This window comes from Gymnoscopelus microlampas (assembly GCF_963454915.1).
Source record: "Gymnoscopelus microlampas genome assembly, chromosome: 7".
Classification (NCBI taxonomy): Eukaryota; Metazoa; Chordata; class Actinopteri; order Myctophiformes; family Myctophidae; genus Gymnoscopelus; species Gymnoscopelus microlampas.
In genome coordinates this window covers 21,921,416-21,941,835 of record NC_139944.1, presented here as the reverse complement: position 1 = coordinate 21,941,835, position 20,420 = coordinate 21,921,416, and the positions used below count along the sequence as shown (strand labels likewise).

The 20,420-nt window shown below is 40.6% G+C and overlaps 1 protein-coding gene across 1 annotated transcript; it reads left to right on the top strand.

Moving 5' to 3' along the window:
- The first annotated feature begins 944 nt into the window (after nucleotides 1-944).
- dctn2 (dynactin 2 (p50)) lies at nucleotides 945-19,187 on the top strand. Its single transcript, XM_084062905.1, has 14 exons — nucleotides 945-1,146; nucleotides 2,655-2,723; nucleotides 6,913-7,009; nucleotides 7,264-7,325; nucleotides 7,508-7,606; nucleotides 7,906-8,066; nucleotides 9,239-9,389; nucleotides 10,014-10,079; nucleotides 10,808-10,846; nucleotides 11,211-11,288; nucleotides 13,659-13,730; nucleotides 14,108-14,210; nucleotides 15,869-15,960; nucleotides 17,819-19,187. The coding sequence occupies exons 1-14, from the start codon at nucleotides 1,111-1,113 to the stop codon at nucleotides 17,903-17,905; spliced, it is 1,212 nt and encodes a 403-aa protein (XP_083919031.1). The 5' UTR covers nucleotides 945-1,110; the 3' UTR covers nucleotides 17,906-19,187.
- Nucleotides 19,188-20,420: the final 1,233 nt, after the last annotated feature.

The window sequence follows — 20,420 nt, the reverse complement described above, 5'->3', positions numbered from 1 at the left end:
CACCACGGAGTGTGTGTGTCTGTGTGTATGTGTGTTTGTCTGTGTGGAGAACACCATGGAGGTGGAGACAGATCTGAGACCACGCATGGAGCGGTTGGGAAGCTCTTTAGCTCCACCAAGTGACGGTCCTTGGCTACAAACACAGTCTATGGCTACAAATACAAATGGAAACTGGAACGCTCACCCCAAAACACGCCCGCCCCCATTTTTTTGGCGGACCGCTCACCCCCAGCAGTTCTTCAATTCTTGTATTCTTGATTGATTTATTGATTGATTTATTGATTGAATACTTTATTTAGAAGTAAAAAAGCAGGAAAAAAAAGCACATGAAAGTACAGTTTAAGTACAAGTACACGGTCAACTAAATAGGATTGAAAAGTGGCAAGCCCATGAAAGCCTAGCCCTGGGGTGACTGTGTTTTGGGGCGAGCGTTTTGATATTCGGCCCAATCGGGCCGTCTAGGTGCAATGCAAAAACCTCACACAACATCAAATAATCATACACCGCCGGTAGGCTAAATAAAACTAACTATGTCAGAAGAAGCAAGCATGGGAACTAATGAGGTATAAGGATAAGGATAAGGTAATTAATTTATAACATGCAACGAATCAAGCGATCAACTGACACAAACACTACTACTGTAAAAAAATATATGGACTATACTAGCTCCGACGGAACCTCTCCCTCCGCTGTATAGCTCCGAGCAATACAGCGTACAGCGGAGGGAGAGGTTCCGTAGGGGCTAGGACTATACCAGTCAGTCAGAACTTTAATAAGATTAACTAGTTATATTAAAAATGTGTTGGGAACGGTTGTTTTGTCACCTTTGACCGCCCGATAAAACGGAGCGTCACGGAGCGTCTGCACTGGTGTAATGTAGCCCCGTCCGTGTGGCGCCGCCTGGTGGACAAACCAATACGACAAGTGTCAAATGAAACGACCACATCATCCAGCTGAATCAGCCATCGCCGGGTGGAAGAAGACGGACTGCTGCTTCATCCTAGCCTTTGTTACAGTCTGATTCCCTTCCCTCTGGAGACTATAATCTAAACATTCTTTGGACTAAGTTATTTTTTCTTCCACTGGCCTTGTCTTCGCATCCTAGCAACAATGGCTGATCCTAAATATGCCAATTTGCCAGGAATCGTAAGTGGCTAACACTCCATCCGGCTAACAGATTAAACTAGCTCGCTAGCTAGCATGATTAGCATTGAAGCTAAGAGTAGAGCTAGCTGGCTGGCTATGACAGGTCCTGTTTCCATATTGTTTCACTGACGCTTATTCTTGTGTTAATATTCGCCCACATATGACTATATTGCTGATGTAACTCACATTGCTAACGTAATGTGTTTCTTGTAATGTGGCACTGCAGCTTGTTGGCTAAAGTGAATGGGCCGGGGCGTTGGCCAGGCTAAAAGACAAGCTAGCTATTTATGCTCCTTGTTGTTGTCATTTTATATCATTCATAATCACAACCAGTGGTTCTCAACCTTTTCAGGCCGCGACCCCCCAAAATAATCATATTGGAACCCCCACCCTGACAAGCACTTGGACTTGTAGGCATTGCATTAGCCCTAGAATGTCTGTGATCTTACATACATTTCATGTATTCCAAATACACAGTCATAGATCACCCTCGTCGACGCGCTGTGTAGTGACGATCTGCGCGGCCATAAAAGTCCTCTAAACTCCGTCTGTACTCACCCAATAATTCATTCCTAAGACTTGGAGTCATATTTTGTCCTCTAGTTTCATATCCATTTGAAAGTTCTGCCAGAAAACGTGTGTTTAGTCAAATATCTCCACTTTTCCACGAGCTGCACACGGACGACTTTCTGTACGGGCGAGGGACCCGGGGATGAGTGCAGGACTGTATATATGTAAACTTCCTTTAGGACGCACAAATGTTTGGGACACACAATTGGCAGATGGAGTGATTCATTATCCCGCGCCAATCACAAGCACCTGTCAATTGTGTTCCCCGTTCGTTTGTGCTTCCCTGTGTCAATTTGTTATGACGTTTTAAATGTGGTCCTTCACTCAAGTCCGTGCCCCTCGCCCGTCCAGAAAGTCGTCCGTGTGCAGCTGGTGGAAAAGTGGAGATATTTGACTAAACACACGTTTTCTGGCAGAACCTTCAAATGGATATGAAACTATAGGACAAAATATGACTCCAAGTCTTAGGAATTAATTATTGGGTGAGTACAGACGGAGTTTAGAGCACTTTTATGGCCGCGCAGATCGTCACTACACAGCGCGTCGACGAGGGTGATCTATGACTGTGTATTTGGAATACATGAAATGTATGTAAGATCACAGACATTCTAGGGCTAGCATTGCATTTAGTTCTCAGTAGACTCAGTTCCCACAGAAATATATATGTGAGCTTATCGGCTATTTAAAAAATAAATGAGCCTCTTGCTTATATTATTTGACAATTTTGCCAGTGTTTTCACCAGTTTGTATGGTATAGTTTGTTGATTACTTTTGATGCAGTAATGGTCTTATTTCATTTCTTCTTTCTTTTGAGGTATTAAAAAGGTCTTAAAAGTCCTTAAATTGTCGCTTTACTGTCATGTGGGGGACCCCCCAATATATACACAGGCTGAGAACCACTGATCACAACAATAACAACATTGTAACTGTTCCAATAGGCCTTTAACGAGCCCGACGTCTACGAGACGGGAGACCTGCCAGAAGATGACCAAGCACAGTTTGAGTCGGTGAGGGAACATTTTATGTTCAATAGTTCTGATATACAGTACAGCATGGCATTTAGTTAAATCAGCAAGCCGCCAATGTTGACGTTTCCATGTTGGTGTCACAGCATTTCATGTATTGTGTCATCAACGTGCCTGCATTATTTCTTGGTGAGAAATGCATGTACAGACAGTAGACGAAACAATGACATGGCATACACATGTCAGCAGTGCTCTGTGTTTTACTGCTCCTTAGACCAGATCCTAATTTATTTAGGGCCTAACATAGTGCCATTTATCGTAGTGTTTTCACACATCACCTTGATTAGGTGACCTTTCCTTCTTTTAGTAACTAACAGTGATATCTATTATTGGTGTTCTACTTTATTTTCCAATATGATATGAATGAGAAACTAACACTTAAGTTATTTGGCTTTCATATATAGGGGTATAGCTGACAGACACAAAAAGGAAATAATTAATATAATAATAATATCTACAGTTATTTCTGACTGCCAGAACAGATTTTTATGGTGGGGGGGGGAGGGTCTTGCTCTAAATCTATGCTCTATTAGAAAGCAAAGTGTAACATGTTCAAATGTATAACAGCAGCATTAACCACTTAAGCCCTGTTGTCCAAAATCTTCAAAAATAGCAGATCTATTAGTACAAGCTCACAATGCAGCGTGATGCAATCTTGTTTGGACAATTCTTGCATATAATATCATGCCCAAAAATGTTGGGCCAAAATAGTTAAGCCAGGTTGAAAGTTGTTAACATCGGCATGAATACAGAAGGATGACCCAAGAGCCAACATTAGTATTCAACATATTCAACTATATTGACTGACCGGCAGAGTAAAATCTAATTGGCATTTTCCCTCCCATGTTCTATATTCTTCCTTCCCTTACCCTCGGTCCTTGTTTTGACTCTTCCCCACCCCTCTTGGGACCATAGTTTGTACAAGTAAGATTGGTTCTATTTTCCTCTCAGTGAGTTTACTGCGGTATTTGTTTTGCATGGGTTTTTAATCTTCTATCCACTTCCCTGGATCTTCTGATTGGGATGGAATGAAAATAGTTTGATGGGGTGCCCCTTTTTAATGCTTCGTATTCCTTCATCAGTTACAATATTTTCGTTTCTGTTGGAGTGCAAACGATTGATTCTTTTCTCATCTTTTATTTCAGTTGCTTTGTCCAGAGTTTTGGTTGACTTGGTTCTCTGGGTATAATCATGTTGATAGGCAAACTCCAACGCATTAGTAGTTTATATTTCCTATATCAGGCTATTACCCCTCCCTTTGGACTTGTACTTGGTGTGTGTGTGTGTGTGTGTGTGTGTGACGGTAACAAGAAAAATGTAGCGGTTTGTGTTTTGCTCTCTAATAACCCTTTCCTTCACCTGCTCTATTATGTTCTAACAATTGCTTCCTTACTAACTCACTCACCATGCAGACTAAAGGGACATTCAAAGTACATTTTGGTTCAGCAGTTCTCTGGGTTTCATCTAATCGGGGCGGCTTGCATGTTGTTTAACATGTCTTTTGCTATACAGTAGCCCGTTGATTCAAGATACTTAGATTTTACTCTCACACTGCACTGCCTCTCCTCCCCTCATTCATGATGATTGGTTCCTAAACATTAAAGAGTAGATGCAACAAAAAAAGACACATTCCAATGTTCAATAAAATGTGTGATGGATCAAAAATACCTTGTGCATTCAAGCAGAAAGGTCCACACAAAAACACCTCCCATTTAGAGAAGTTTATTTAATGCAGTGACATTTCGAGCAACGCAGGCTCTTCTTCAGACTTCCAAGTTGTTCCAATGGTATCAACAGATCGTAAGTGAAGGCTGTTGAATGATCATCACCCACCCTGAGGGGGAAGAGAGCGAGTACTGGAGAAATCATAAGCTATTTCCATGAATAGTGTCTCCAGTGTCTGCAGCAGCCACACTCGATTACACTGCTTTCTTTCTTATCTCCCCGAACCTGGCCTGCTGTGTGCATGGCATGTGATAACCACATTAATCTGTGTTGTTTCTCTCTCTCTCTCTCTATCTCTCTACTTTTTCTCTCCCTCTGTACTTTCCGTTGTTTTCTCTAACTCTCTTTGGAAACCCAAGGAGCTGGTAAGAGCCTGACTAACTCCCCCCCCCGCCCCTAACATCTGTCCATCTGTCTTGTGTGTGCATGCTTTGTTGGTCTGTCTCATTTGTGCATGTCTGTCTGTCCGTGCGTCTGTCCATGTTGTCTGTGTATCTGTACTGGTCGTGTTTTAATTCTACCCAACCATCCCCTTCTAGTCCATCTTAATTGATTAACTGGGGGTTGTTGTGATAATAATCCACCGATTAGTGGTTCCCCAAATTACTAATCGATGAGTCACTGTGTGTAGAGGCTCCTGATGTGAGACTTAATTCATCTACCCATATCACATTGTTAGCGCACTAGTAATAGTCATACTTAACAGTTTCCATTTATACTAGGGCTGAGACAAATGCTTAAGAGCTTTGATGGTACTGTATGTTTAAGATTCAGAACCTAAATTCAGGTAATTCAGCTCGGCTTCAAGTCTATTCATTTAAATTATTACACACAAGCAGTGTGGGGTTTTATGTGGAAATTGCAATACTGAGTAGGCTTTCATGGCCTGCACAAACTGTAAATGTAAAGCAGGATATGGCTTATATACTTAATCAATAAGAGGTTGTGTCCACACAAAGCGTTTATTGAGTTGGCAAAGCCTGTGTCTGCCATGCATTTCTATGGTAAAGCCTCGCTGGTGCGCTCCTCTTCCCAGCAACATCACGCTTCAGTGCTCTTGACGCCCAGCGTTTTTTGGTGGTTCACTGGTTTCCAGCAGGAAACAGTTCAACCTTTCGAGAGGAGCGATTGATCCTACTGATTATGTCTGATAACCTGTTAATTTATGTCCCAACTTTGGAATCGTTATCACAACCATGAGAAGTCCATGTTGACATTGTTTCAGCTAAACTATTTGTGCTAATGACACAGATGACAGGACATTCGAGCAGTGCGAGCACAGTGATGGTTGATCGGTTCGGACGTTGCAGGTGTCAATAAATGCTGTGTACGAACGTTATGGACATGATATCCAAAGCGCTCAACCGTGTATAAAACGCTTTGTGTGGACACATGTCCATAGCACCCGATCGCATCCATGTGCTCCATAAGTTTGTTTAATGGATTGTCTTATATCTGAGAAGGTGTTTTCCTAGTTTTTATGGCTTAATACTGTATTTATTTATGTTATTTAGGCCTTCCAAGTGGATGTATCTGCTGCTCTGACCCATGGTTAAACAATAAACATGCATTCATGTGGCAAGAACAGTCACAGTGCATGCTAAATAAGCCACAGAGACTATACGTGTTGGCATACCAACCATTCGCGCTTGTGTCAGGCAATAAACAGATGAGCTTTCTGTATTTGTGTGGCTTTTAAAAGTTTCCAGATTATTGACATGCTTTCAATATGTATTGCCGGTTAATGAGATGTCCACAAATCCATAAGTACCCTTCTGAAATTCTGATTACACACTTGCAGAGCAAATATCGCTCAGAAGTTTGCATTGTTTCATGCATTATTCACACAAGACTTGAATAATATGGGCATTATCCAACTGCACATACAGTATATTTATTAGCATTGTTTTAAAGGACCCCAGATTATACATTTATTTTACTATTAAACATTTTCAATGATGCTTTGAAGTATAGAAATTGCATCAGACTCAGCCCTAGTATGTATGCAAGAAGTATTGCATTGCAAAAGCCACACTTTGTCATTGTTAAATCTGCATGGTTATGTAACCAGAAAGTGTTGGTCTTTCCTACAGACAATGGTTGTATTTGAAATGTTTATAACCATGTACTCTTCCTGTAGACAATCCACAGTATCGCTCCACAAAGTTACTGCCGATGTTCAGGATAGGTAGTCAGAATGAATCTCCAAGGATATTTAATCCTACATTATAAAGGAACCCCATTACTCTCTCGGCTACAAACCATGTTTCTGGGGCGGAATGGTAAAGCTCAGCCTGTCCTCAGTTCACATCTTTACCTTGGATTGGACTTGCTTTGATCAAGGCGTGCATTCTAAATTCTTTGCTCTGTGTATGAGGTGAGTGTATGATTTTGCATGGTTCTCTGGTGTGTCTTGACTCTTATTTCCTTATTTCATGACTGACAGGAGGAGCTCTGCAGTGACAGCGTGGAGAGGATTGTGGTCAACCCCAATGCAGCCTACGACAAGTTCAAGGACAAACACATCGGCACCAAGGGACTTGGTCAGTTTACAATGAGTGACAATGAATACATGGACAAACAACTTGCAGGAAATGAAGAGGGGCAGAATATGCAGCAGGGATAGTTATGGTTGATTCGTACACAGTTCATTAAAAGAAGCATTCAATATTTACCGTGTCTATTTGGTCAATAAGGTGCTGATATTTAGTGGCCTTAATAGCACAGCTGCATCAAACATTTTGCAATGTGGAACCAAAGACTGATACATTTAATTTTGTCTATCTCATTCCAACAGACTTCTCAGACAGAATCAGCAAAAGCAAAAGAGTGGGTTATGAGTCGGGAGAATATGAAATTGTGAGTACATTCTGTACACGATGTGATTACTTGGTGATTAATTTTCAGTCACTTATCTGTCACAATCTGACAGTCTGTGATACTGTCAGATTGTGTCACGGTGGCGCCTTTCTCAGACTCAGTGGTATCCTGTCTTTGCTGTTGAGTGATGTTTATTTCTCTTGTCCTGTCTGTCTGTGTAGTTGGGTGAAGGTTGTGGAGTGAAGGAGACGCCCCAGCAGAAGTATCAACGGCTAGTAAATGAGATCCAGGAACTCACTCAAGAAGTTGACACCATTCAGGTCGGCAGACACACACACACACACACACACACACACACACACACACACACACACACACACACACACACACACACACACACACAGATGACTTGCCCCTCAGTAGTAAGTTTGGGATGGAACACTTCAATTATCCAACAGTAATCTTGAGGTCTGTACAAAATGTGTCCAAATGTGCAGTGTTAATTGGAAACCAATCGTTGAACATCCACATTGTTGTCAAAAGAGCGAGAACCCAATGGCTGTGTTGCTATTTGGACCTGAATAAAGTCTAGGCATCTGTGTGCCCTCCCTGTCTGCAGGCTACCACAAAGGAAAGCAATGCAGAGGAGCGCCTGACCCCAGTGGTCCTGGCACAGCAGGCGGCCCAGCTCAAACAGCAGCTGGTCTCGTCCCACCTCGACTCACTGCTGGGACCCCAGGCCCATATCAACCTGGCTGACCCAGACGGAGCGCTGGCCAGGTGAGCTGGAGATGGAGGGGGTGGTAGGGGTTGATGCAGGGCACGGAGAGAGTTCAATCCTGGAACCTCTGGATCTGTCAGCCTGTCCCACAGGAGCCAAGTGAGCACTGGGCATGTATACGGGGAGGGAGAGTGAGGATAAAGGGTGAAGTAAAAGAATGGTGGGGTGTAAGGAAGATGCCCAGAGAAAAGAGGAGTTGAACTAAACATATGAATCCTCTTGTTGTATCTCTTTTTTTGCAGATTGAGTGTTAATGATGGGGATGGTTGGCTACTTGTTCACATATGCTATGTACATTTCCCATGTGCTTATCCACAGATGCTAAGTATGTTATTCAGATGGTATGTTATTTAGACATGGTGGGTTTGATGTCTTCCTGTGATGATGCAGTAGTTACTTTGTAGCACTTAATTGTTTTCTTGGCACTCTATCTCTTACTTGTCCATTTATGGACCATCCACACCAAGCACTGTCACTATAACCCTAAAGATATAGTTTAAAAAAAAATGCATAACTCAATTGGATGACAGAATCCACACTACAGCTATGACAACAATGGTGAACGATTATACAGTAGTTAGATTGCTTGTTGTGGAGGGTCCATTGTAATTTACACCGTTTACGAGTGTGTTACCTAAATTGTAAATTGGGATGAGAGAGAGAGAGAGCTAGGTAGAGCACAGTCGGAGAGAGAAAATGGGGTGAAATGTTAGGTCTAAATCGAGGCAGCAGCCCTTAATGCAACGCCTCATGTGAGAGCAAGGGATGGGATGGATGGATGGGAGCAGTAAGAGGCAGGCAGTATAAGGGGTTCTCAGAGGGAAGGAGGGAAAAGGAGGTGAAGTCCCTGCCAGGACCTGTCAGACTCGTGCTGAGCAGTATAGAACTGAGCAGGTAATGGATAAGAGGCAGAGCGAGAGAGAAAGCGAGGTAAACTGTTTTGTGAAACTGCAGCAAAGCCCTGGGCAAATGAAGCATAAAAATAAGCCTATGATCTACATGAACTCTCGCCTTCCTTTCGGTTTTTAACCTCCTTTGTGTCTATTTTTCCTTCCTTCCCCCCTTTCTCCCTCTCTTCCTTGTCTTTTTCCTTCCCTTTTTTCTTAATTCTTTGTCTCCCACGCGTCTCCTTCTTTTGCCTCTTCCTTCCATCCCCCCATCCTTAACCCAGGCGTCTGCTAACTCAGTTGGAAGCAGCCAAGGGCGGTCGCAGCAGCGCTGCAGGAGAGGGCAAGGCAGCAGCAGCCAAAGGCCCAGATGGAGTGGTTCTCTATGAGCTCCACAGCAGACCGGAGCAGGAGAAATTCAATGAGTCTGCCAAGGTAAGCCAGAGAGCACACATAGTGGACTGGCGAGGACTGTTTGTTATTTTTAGGAATGGTTGTACCGGCTGTAGAATGAGTTACTGTCTCAGTGCTGTGAGTTTACAAATAATGAGCCATGTTGACATTTGGTGTTCATTGTACTAGCTCAGTGTTTCTCAAAAGGGTGTACTCATAGTACTCAGAAAGTTTCCAATTTTTCAGTTTTAATTTTTTGTCTGATGATTGGTCGTGAACAATTTATCCCACGTTCATTAAATCGGTTAAATCCGGAAACTAACATACTACTACGTTTGAAAAATATTTTATATGCCATATGTTTTCAATACAACCAATTCAATCAATATAATTTTATGTCAGCCACCTGCTATTAAAATAATGAGTTGCCGGCTAGCTCACTGCATCATATTTTAACTGGTCTTAATGAGTTTTGAATATTATAAGTCAAACAAAAGAAATAATGAAATATATATAGATAAGTGAATAAAAAAAGCTATGTAAGAAACACAAAAAAACGTGTCTGTATCAGGGAGTCTATTTTGTGCTTGTGAATGGGGATAAGTCTTGAGAACCACTGCAGTAGTGTGTTGTCAGCCATGTGTTCCCTTCTTCCCTTCCCTGTAGATGGCAGAGTTGGAGAAACGCCTGGCCGAGCTGGAGATAGCTGTTGGCTCAGGATCAGACAAACAGGTAGACATTCTAGCCCCACACAAGCACACACGTTCTCAGCCTCTCCCCCCCCCCAAAAAACACCATACAAACACCCCTTCCTGCACAACACTCCAACCAGCCTCCTAGACACTTCTCCCTCCTGATTCCCAGGCTGTGGAATTTATAGCACTTACTTGTTTGCTTTCCATTTACTTGACCTCTTGACCCGTTTGTTGACTAGGGTCCATTCATACCACTTATATTGCACACTTTAAGCCAGAAAGCTATCCATATAAGAGCATATCCTGTCCTAAATTGTAACAAAACATGTTTCTGTTTGTATAATGAGTAGAGCCCGCCTGATGACAGATTACTGGGACTGATCCCGATTTTGGAGAGTCCTTGACCACCGATTACTGATGTTTTAAATGATATATTGTCAAAAAGTGCTGTGTTTTCTGATCAATTTGAAAAACTTAGAAAAACTTAGATTTGAATAAAGTTTCTATTTGAGAACATTTAACCTAAAAATATAAAAAAGATAGATAAAAAGTAAATGCATAAACTGAAGTTATTGTATTTAATCATTTGAGCCCTAATCAATTTTCAGCTATAATGACATGCCCAAAGGAGATGCCAGGTTGAAAGTGTCATCAAAAAGTCAAATAATGACCAATATGTTGCTCTAATAACAAGCACATTCAAACATATTGCATCATACAGTTGTATACAATATTATTAAAATGTTTTACCTTTGTATATTTCAGGGTCCTCTGACTGCTGGTGTACAAGGGACTAGTTTGGTGGTGAGTCGACATATCAGCTTCCTCTCAATGCATTATTGCGTCGTCCCTTTAAGCCTAATTCATACTTTGTCGTGTGCCGTAAATACCTCACAACGTGTTGCGAGCTTGTAGATCTGTTTTTTTATGTATTTTAATTTTAAATAAGAGCGTACTAAATGCGCTCTTTGACAGACAAAATCTATTATCGGCTTGCAACACTATCATACAAAGTTGTATAATTTTACTATTACAGACACCATAGCTGTCTGCTTCTAGATGTCAATCATAGTAGTGGTTGGATATCAAAGCACCACTAAATGTGTTCTGTGACTTTGTGCGTATACATGAATTATGACCGTTTGTGTGTGTGTACTGTGTGTGTCAGGACACCATGGAGCTTCTGCAGGCGAGGGTCAGTGCACTGGACTCTGCCACTCTGGATCAGGTGGAAGCCAGACTGCAGGTAACTCCCTTGGGGCACACAGCTGCTGTCTTTACCCTGGCATCCTTGGCAGATCCAGGGTCATTTTTTAATAAGTTCTGTCAAGAACAAATACATCTTTGAAAACAGCCATATAGAAACGCCCTTTGTTATTGTTGATAGTTTACCAATGAACTTGTATTTTGTGGCATTGACATAAACCATTAAAGCCCCATTTCCAAAATAGTGAAAATATGCTAACTGCAATCTTGGCATTGGCCACCGGCGTTGCCAATGCTTACATTCGCTAACGATAATGTGGGTGACAACAATGCGCCACGTCTCCATGTTAAGTCTATCTATGGGGTGCCATAATTACGCGTGACCAATGGTTGAAATCGATGTTGGTAGGGAAACGCCAACCAATGACGGGAGAAGATACTGCGGTATTTACCGGCATAATACCTCTACTTCCTTGTTCACCGCCTACTATTTCTGCCTGCGTTTCGTCATCACTCACTGAACTGGCAGTTGTGCAATAGGCTACGTTCACCCGGCCGAACGTCCTCTCAGACTATAAGATTAAACAACTAGGCGCTAGCACTGCATAAGGAGGGAAATGTGCATCGCATGTAAACATTCAATTTCAATTGATATACCGTTTACTGAGAGTCTGACGACGTTGTCACCTGTCTGATTTAAACTCTGTAGGGCACTGAGGAACTCCAAATGAGAGATTAGATAAGAATTAATAGATTAATATCAATTCAATTCTATATATATATCTGAAAAACAGTGTTGAAAGGAGTTTGACATGTCACGCGTCTGATACAATTGTTAAATTATTAAATTAGATTATTTGTTCATTAAACTCTGCGGCCGCACTGAGGCGCTCCAGATAAGCAGTTTTCATTAAAAGCCTATTAGTTGTAAGTTTACCTTATTACATAAATGTATTGTTTTGTGTGTGTTCCTGCATGCTGAGAATGTAGATATGCTGACAGACCTTAAAAAACATGTAAATCCCAAGCTTGGAACAAAGGCTTAGCCTTAGTTTGTTTATTTCAATGTTTTGTTTATATGTGTGGGTGTAGATATAATTAATTAATTATTTTACAAAGAGAAAGGGTATATTCCTTAATGTGTACCTTACAGTTAATGTATGTACCTCAGGAATAAAAATGCATTATTTAATTTGATATAGCCTAGTATGGAAAAGAGTATAAGAGAAAATTGTTGTTAGAAAATACCAGATTTTTGTAAGAGAAATAATAAAGGTTTTTCAGTCATTTGTCTGGAAAATAATTTTGTTTAAAAAATCGTATTGTGGGTTTAGTTACATTTCTAGTCATAAGCAATGAAGAATAAAACCTTTAAAAACGTAACCAGACTGTCTTTAACTTATCCCCTACCAGATTCACATTAGATCTTTGTTGGAAAAGCCCATCACAGTGCTGTTGACTGCATTAGTTTATATTAGAGTTGTCCCGATCACGTCATTTGTAATTGATCGGAATCAGGGGAATCTTAGATCATTGTGACATTTTTAGCTGCACGTCCGTTAATGTCCTTCCTTATAGAGGTTAAACGGGAGGGGCGAGAACTGAAGCATTGACATAAGGTAATATTATTGCCTTTTAAAATAATTAAACATTTCACCTAATGAAATGCAGAAGCAAACATGAAATAAAGTATTTTCATGAGCAAAAACATCCACACGCTGCTCTTGCTCAGCAGCCTCTCCAGAGGTCCAGCCTCTGGACCTTCATAAAGAGTTTCTTACCTAATGAAATGCAGACATACATGTATCATACTATGCACGGGTATGCGTTTGGCTTTTAGTCAAAATAAGGACATAATATTGCAATATGTCTTTCAAGAATATAGAATTTGCAGAATTCTTCGACAATAGCCAAAACAGCAAATTACATGGCCGGCCAATGCTATCAGAGATTGAAATCTATGTTTTGTTGAAAATGTTTGACAATTTTTTGAAAATTTTAGCCTATGACTTTCCCAATTAGGGATGCCAGGTGGAGAGTGATTAAATGCTTTATAAACATGGGAGACAAAAAAATAAAGAAAAGGAAAAAAGATGAATTGGTATCCTATAGTCAAGTGTGTGTATAGTTTCAATATACAGATTATTTATATTTATTTATGTTATACTGTTTAGACTGATGATAGGTTCTTGGTTTACCTATTACTATTTCTATGCATTTGATGTATTACCTCGTGTTTTCCTTGCTTACCTTAAATCGCTCTGGATTAAGAGTGTCTGCTAAATGCCTAAATTGATGAACTTGTTATGAGGTTTCTGCAGAACACCTAAAGCAGATTGACCCCAATCCTGACGGCCAGTCCTGCTCTTTCAGTTTTTCAACCAAGCGTCTTCTTGTGATTTCCCTACAGAGTGTTCTTGGGAAGATGAATGAGATCGCCAAGCACAAGGCAGCCATTGAGGACGCGGACACACAAAGCAAGGTCGGTTGCCCTTGGAGATTTTAAAGGCTTTTGTCTGACAGTACTATACTATAAGCATTACTCCAAACTAAAGGAAAGAGTCATGCAGGCTGTGCTCTGGAATCTAGAGATAAATACGCTCTTCCTTATTGACACAATGCATCTTCAGAATTCTCGGCCATAAAAGAGCATTTGTCGAAGGTTTTTAAAGCATTCATCGATTTGAGCTGGTGCCTCGTGAATTTCAACCGAAACCCTGGCCCGTGTTATGTTTGCAGGGAAAATCACATTATTGATCAGTCCTTGAAATACGTTTTTAGGAAATGTTCCAGCCTTGGGTTATTTGAATAACACATCTTGTCGCTTGCTTTTTGTTGTTGTACGTGTGTCCCCCTTAGGTGTCACAGCTGTATGATGTGGTACAGAAATGGGACGCTATGGCCACCTCCTTACCTCAGATGGTGCAGAGGCTCATAGCTGTCAAGGAGGTGCATGAGCAAGGTAAAAACACAGGACCAGCTCACAATGCACGCTCTCTCACTAACCACTTAAACCCCTGTAGTCTTGGAGAACTGGACTTGAGTTACAACTGTACTTTGACCACCTTTCCTGTCTAAATGTTAACAACACGTTGCAATGCGTTGTGGGCTTGTGGATCTGCTATTTCTGGCAAATGTTCCCCACAGAATAGGGATTCTGGTGTTCAAGTGGCAAAAGCACAACTCCATGTATGAGTGGGGTAATCAATATAGCACAATGCCTTCCCCTACATTATTGTCAATAGTTTGGGAATTATGGGTCTATGCTCCATTGCTCCAGATATTAAAACAAATATTGTTTCAGGGGGTGTCTGGTAAATTCTAATGCCACGATAAGGATTATATTGTATTTTTATGTGAGGGGAAAGAACCTTGGAATGACACCCTTGAGAGTTCAAGGAGAGAATGAATCTAGGTCAGAAAGAGTGTGGCGAGCGATGAACACAATATGCAGAATATGAACCGTAGATCAGGTTGCAGACCGCATATGGCCAGTAAAATAAAAAAAACATTGGATTAACAGATTTGCATCCACAATATAAATTTGCAATTGAAAGAAATGTGATAAAGGCAAAAACTGAGGGGTTAAATTGGAATCAGGCCATTAGACACCAACTGTGGGGATAAATGAGATGGCTAGTGTTATACATTATATTATATTTGTATTATTTACTGTAGCACATGGAAGCATGGCCATGGCATTAATGGGATTGTTGATAATGCATTTCTCCATGCTGTAAGGTGTAATTTATCATCCAGCTCTTATTTGCTCCAATCTGTCACAGTCTGCAGCAAGGCTTCTTTGGTCAATGTGCTTTGGATTAGAGCCCGACCAATACATCGGCCATTAGTTTACTTTTTTTGACGACATCAGTATCTGCAATTACGCGCCACATTGCGAGCTTGTAGATCTGCATTCTTTAATTAAAAGTAGTAGGGTTGTCCGATATTGGCTTTTTTACCGATAACCGATATACCGATATTGTCCAACTCTTAATTACCGATACCGATATCAACCGATACCGATATATGCGGGGATTATTGTGATTAGGGTAAGCTCAAATTTCATATCACACACACCATATACAGTAAGAACTCCTGTAACTTATTTATAAAGCAAAAAAAAAAAAAAAAAAAAATTTTTTTTTTTCAAAAACCGATACCGATATTTTCCCGATATCAATTTTTATGCTAATATCGGCCGATAATATCGGGAGGCCGATAATATCGGACATCCCTAAAAAGTAGATAATTGTGTATTTATTGAAGTTTAATTTACTTTTTAATTTATGTTTTATTTGTTTGCTTATGAGTTAAATGTTCTCTCACCCTGTTCTCCCCTTTACAAAATGTCAGTCAAAACATAAGGGGTAAACTAATCTGTGGTGTAAGACTCTACAGTCGCGATCGGCATTAGACCCCAAAATCTGGACTGGCATCTTTTATTTTTTCCCCTATGGTTAAAGCACAAGGGAGTCTTCTAGCTTTCAGGCATAAATGTATTTTAGCTTGAAATCTAAAACGTCATCTCTTTCTCAGCACCTTCAATAGACAATTGTTATGCAAGCATAACAATGTTTTGGTTTTAGGTTTTATCTTTCTATTGTGTGTGTGTTATAGCTATGCAGTTTGGCCAGCTGCTGACCCACCTGGACACCACTCAGCAGATGATCAACAACTCTCTAAAGGACAACGGCACGTTGCTATCACAGGTATGTCGAGCTCAAGATGCTATTTAGTTAAATGTAAATGAAATACAACACTTCACCCCCCACCTGCACTCCCACCAACCGAGTCGTGACTCCTGACTCATAGCTGGGGTATTAGCACACAAAAACATTAAAAACAAGTTCCCAAATTATTCAGGAGGAATTGGAATCCAGCATTAGCAGCGCCGCTATGCTGACTCTGCCGTCTCAAGTTTCTGCTGTGTAAGGTAGACTGAAAAAGCCAAGTAACACTGAGGGATTAATCATCCTAAAAAAAAAAGGCTAGATTAGCCCTCACTTAGCCTCTAAGTCATTGTGTCATTAAGAAAAATAGTTTTTACAGGCTTGTATAACAGCCTACTTTACTTTTTACTCGTCACACAGGGCAATGCATGTACAGTCAATTAAATGTCTTTACAGTTAACAGGAAATTAACTTGGTAATTAAGATTATGATTACTCCTGGGACCATGTCACCTTCTCTCCCTAGAAGCTTTCACGTTGGATGAAAGCATGGAGTGATTTTAAACTGACACAGTTGGTTTGAGTCAGTTGAATCAGCATGACAGAGTTATGTTATTTGCACCAAGGAACTGGTGCAATGAACTTTGATACAATGAACTGGGAATATCTATTATATCTCATCTTCTCACATGGCCACCACCAATAGGTCTGTCTGACAACAGAATGGAGATACGAGGAATCAGGAGGCCACACTCGTGAGGTCTGCTTTTACCGTCCAATACATTTTGGTGATGGATGGTTAAAGCGAAGTCTTCTAAAGCTCAGTTCAGATAGGGCCTTCTACACTCATAACTCTTTTGTAGACACTAGAGGTTCGGGCCGTTATGCAGCCCTCACATCTAGAGTTCGGGCCGATATGCGGCCCTCACACCTACGTCACTGCAGATCTGACCAATATATCTGAGTCCTAGTGTCGGGGGGCTTTGTCAGAGTACCCATTGTACCCGTCTCTGTGTCTCTTTTGTGCCCATATATGGAGAGGTCTGTTTCTGTCTACCTGTGGCCCTTTTATGCCCATAAATGGAGATGTGTCAGTCTGTGTCCCTTTTATGCCCATATATGGAGATCCATGATGTCATCAGTAAATGCCCATATAAGGAGATCTCTGTATCTGTCAGTCCTTGTCCCTTCTATGCCCATATATGTAAATTCCTGATGTCATCAATATATACCCATATATGGGCATAGCCCCTTTTGTGCCCATATGCTGTATGGAGCTGACTCGAGAATTTTCACCGTGGACCTCTATACAGCCTTAAAATTACACAATCGTGATTGCTTTCAATAGCATTTATTTTAATAATGTTGTACTTGTTGCTCTGTTTTGTAAATTTCATATCCAGCCCTAAAACATTTTATATTCATGTATTCTTGCGGGTCTAGTGTTTATGGACCTCATCTATTCTTGGTACCTCCTAACCACTGCCTTTCCACTCTTGTTCTCCCCTCTCCGGTGGTCACCCTCCCTTTCTCCCTCCCTATTTACACACAATGCGTCCTCCCTTGCCCCCCCCCCCCTGCACATCCCTCTCCCCTTGCACACTTTTCTTTCCTCTCTTCACCTTGAATAAATAAAAAAAATGCTACTCTTCACATCTTTTTTTCAACCTCTGCCCCCGTCTTTCTTTACCTCCCATTTCCCCCTTTCGCTATAAATCATCTCCTTCCTCCACCTCTCCTCAAACCACTTCCCTCCCTCATTCTCCTCGCAACTTTTTCCTCTAACCACCACTCCTCCTTTCTCTGCCCATTTGTTTGGTTTGTTTAAACAACATCTTTACATTACGTTTCTCCCGCTTTCTCCAATAACCTCCTCCCTTCCCTCCTTCCCTCACCAGGTCCAACAGACCATGAAGGAGAACCTGGCAGCAGTAGAAGAAAACTTTTCATCTCTGGACCAGAGGATGCAGAAGCTGTCTAAATAAACCATCAGCAGAACTTGGAACGGTCCAGGATAGTGGAGAACATGGAAGAATATGAGGACAGAATGAGAGGGGGAGGGGCCATCTCACTCTCTTTATTCAGTTTGTTCCTCTTTTACTCTGTTTCTCCTGCTCTGCCTTTTTTTTTGCAAAGCGGAATGTTAGAAAGTTAAGGGGGGACACATAACGAAAAACTGAGACCAAATATTCTTGTCTACTGTCCCCTCCCTGCACTTCATTTCTCTTGCAATGAAATATCTTAATAGATCAACATTTGACTACATGCCACTGTTTGCGGTTCCCAGTTTGCCCTTGTTGATTTAGACTGGGTTAGTTTAATTATTATTAGTGTTATAAATAAATAGAGGTTGTCCGATATAACATTTTCGAGGCCGATACTGATAGTTTGGAGAAGAAGAAAGTTTGCCATCTTTAAGATTCTGATAATTGACCACATGAACCCTAGCCCTATTCGGTGCATGTCATAACAGCCGAACATTCGTTCGTCATAGCCCGCTTGTCATAGCCCATTGTGAACTTGTAGATCCGCTATTTTCGGCGATGAGATTTGGTGTAGGGGGAAAAAGGATGTAAGTATAGACCCCTGTGGGACCCGGGTCAATGAAGTATTTAGGGTTTTAGGTTTCAGTGGTTAACTCTAAAAGACATCTAATTCCACTGTCTGTGCACGTGCCTTTCATTCTAGACAGGCATGGCTTTTGTTTACCCTATTTCACATCACAAGGACTTAGTAGTGCTTGAAATGTTCTTTTATACATTCAAAATACATGTGGAAAAATAAATGAAACTTAGATACAGCCTGACATGATACAAAATGCTAATATCGAGTCATTACAATATACTGTATATCAGACTACCTCTAGTTATTATACACGATGATTTCTTCCATTCCCTTCATTTGGAACTTCTCACACTAGTTTGGGTATACAGTGTGCTTTGGCCATCTAAAATGATTCATGTGCCTGTTATGAGGGGATTTTGACACCAGCTAGATTGAGGACATGTTTTCAACCGTGCACAGATCATTTTAAATCCATCGTCTTGGTTTTGTGTCCGGAGTGAGTCACGGAAGGGATGCTTGTAAATATGCCTGTGTACCTTAAATGTTTCTTCATGCTCAGTCGCCTGTAACTATTATTATTATGACTGAGACCAAACGCCACTGACAAACTTTTAACCTGCTCTGTCATTGCCTACAAATGGACTGTATTGTACATCTGTGGTCAAGGAAACTGAACAATAAATCAGAGTGCTATAAGCCAGACTCACTCTCCCATGAATGAAAACAGTTTGTCATTAAATCATGTGACTTGAGCAACAAAAGAAAAAGCATTGCTACAGTGCAACACAACTCAAACTGAAAATGTAATTAATAAGATAACGCTGTCAATAAATATATTTAAAAATAGGGCAATAGAGTAAACTGTTTCTAGTTCAGATACTGGTTAAGATTTGAACTCGCTCTTAATACCGCAAAATGTTAATTTCTATTTAAACAGTACATCTTACTAGACCCAACGGCAACAAAAAAAAGGTATAGGCGTAAGAGGCACAACTTAATGCACTTACCCATATTTGGTCATTTGTTGTTGGAAGTCAAATGTAAGAGATCATACACATTTACAAAAGTTTAAATCACCAAAGATACTGTCATGTCATTACACACTAATAATCATTTTCTGGTACCAACATATGGCCTTAGTTGAGGTCTTTTAAACTGACGGTGTTGATACTATGACAGAATGTGTTCACCTGCTATTTTACCAAAGTCTTACACATCAACACACTGAGAACAAATCACTGACAAAACAAATTAAGATGTCAAATTATTTTTTGCAGTACTTTGATACAGCCATTAGATGGCAGCATTGCACCTTATAAGCTCACATACACAGTAGATTGTTATTCATCAGTTATTGTGTTTTCAGAATTGTTGCCAACTGGACTCCATAAGTGAGTACACTATACTCCACATCCACAACCATACAGTTGCATCATTTAATGCATTGTAATATTACAATGCATTGTAGATGACTGTAATCCGTATATACATTGTGATTAACATTTAATAATCATGTGATTTATGTGCTTTGAGGCTGAATTGAGAAAAGATGTTATCTATCATGGTTGTCTAAACAGAAACTACAGTACATGGGGACGTTTTTTTTTGCTATAGTGATTCATTGACGGATCAGATATGTAACCCATCTGTTTCAACAGGTACAATAAAAGATCTACAGTTCATACAGAGAGGGAGTATCATTTCAGCAGTCATGTCAGACAGATGGTCGTATAGCAGCCATCAATATTATTTCACATTTGAAGTATCTGTAATGTGCTTGGATTTGTAAATCCAAGCACATTACAGATACTTAAAATGTGAAGAAATATTGAAAAGGTTAACTGATATTGTCAGGACAATTCATAAAGTGTTATGTAAATCAATTGCAGAAAACTAAGAAATACTTGCCTGTTAACTGTATAAAAATACTTGCTA

Excerpts from the sequence above, each read along its gene's own strand:
- dctn2 (XM_084062905.1), top strand. The coding sequence starts at position 1,111 with ATGGCTGATCCTAAATATGCCAATTTGCCAGGAATC. Across the intron at positions 2,724-6,912 it reads ACCAAGCACAGTTTGAGTCG|GAGGAGCTCTGCAGTGACAG; the intron begins GTGAGGGAACAT and ends CATGACTGACAG. Across the intron at positions 15,961-17,818 it reads ACGGCACGTTGCTATCACAG|GTCCAACAGACCATGAAGGA; the intron begins GTATGTCGAGCT and ends TTCCCTCACCAG.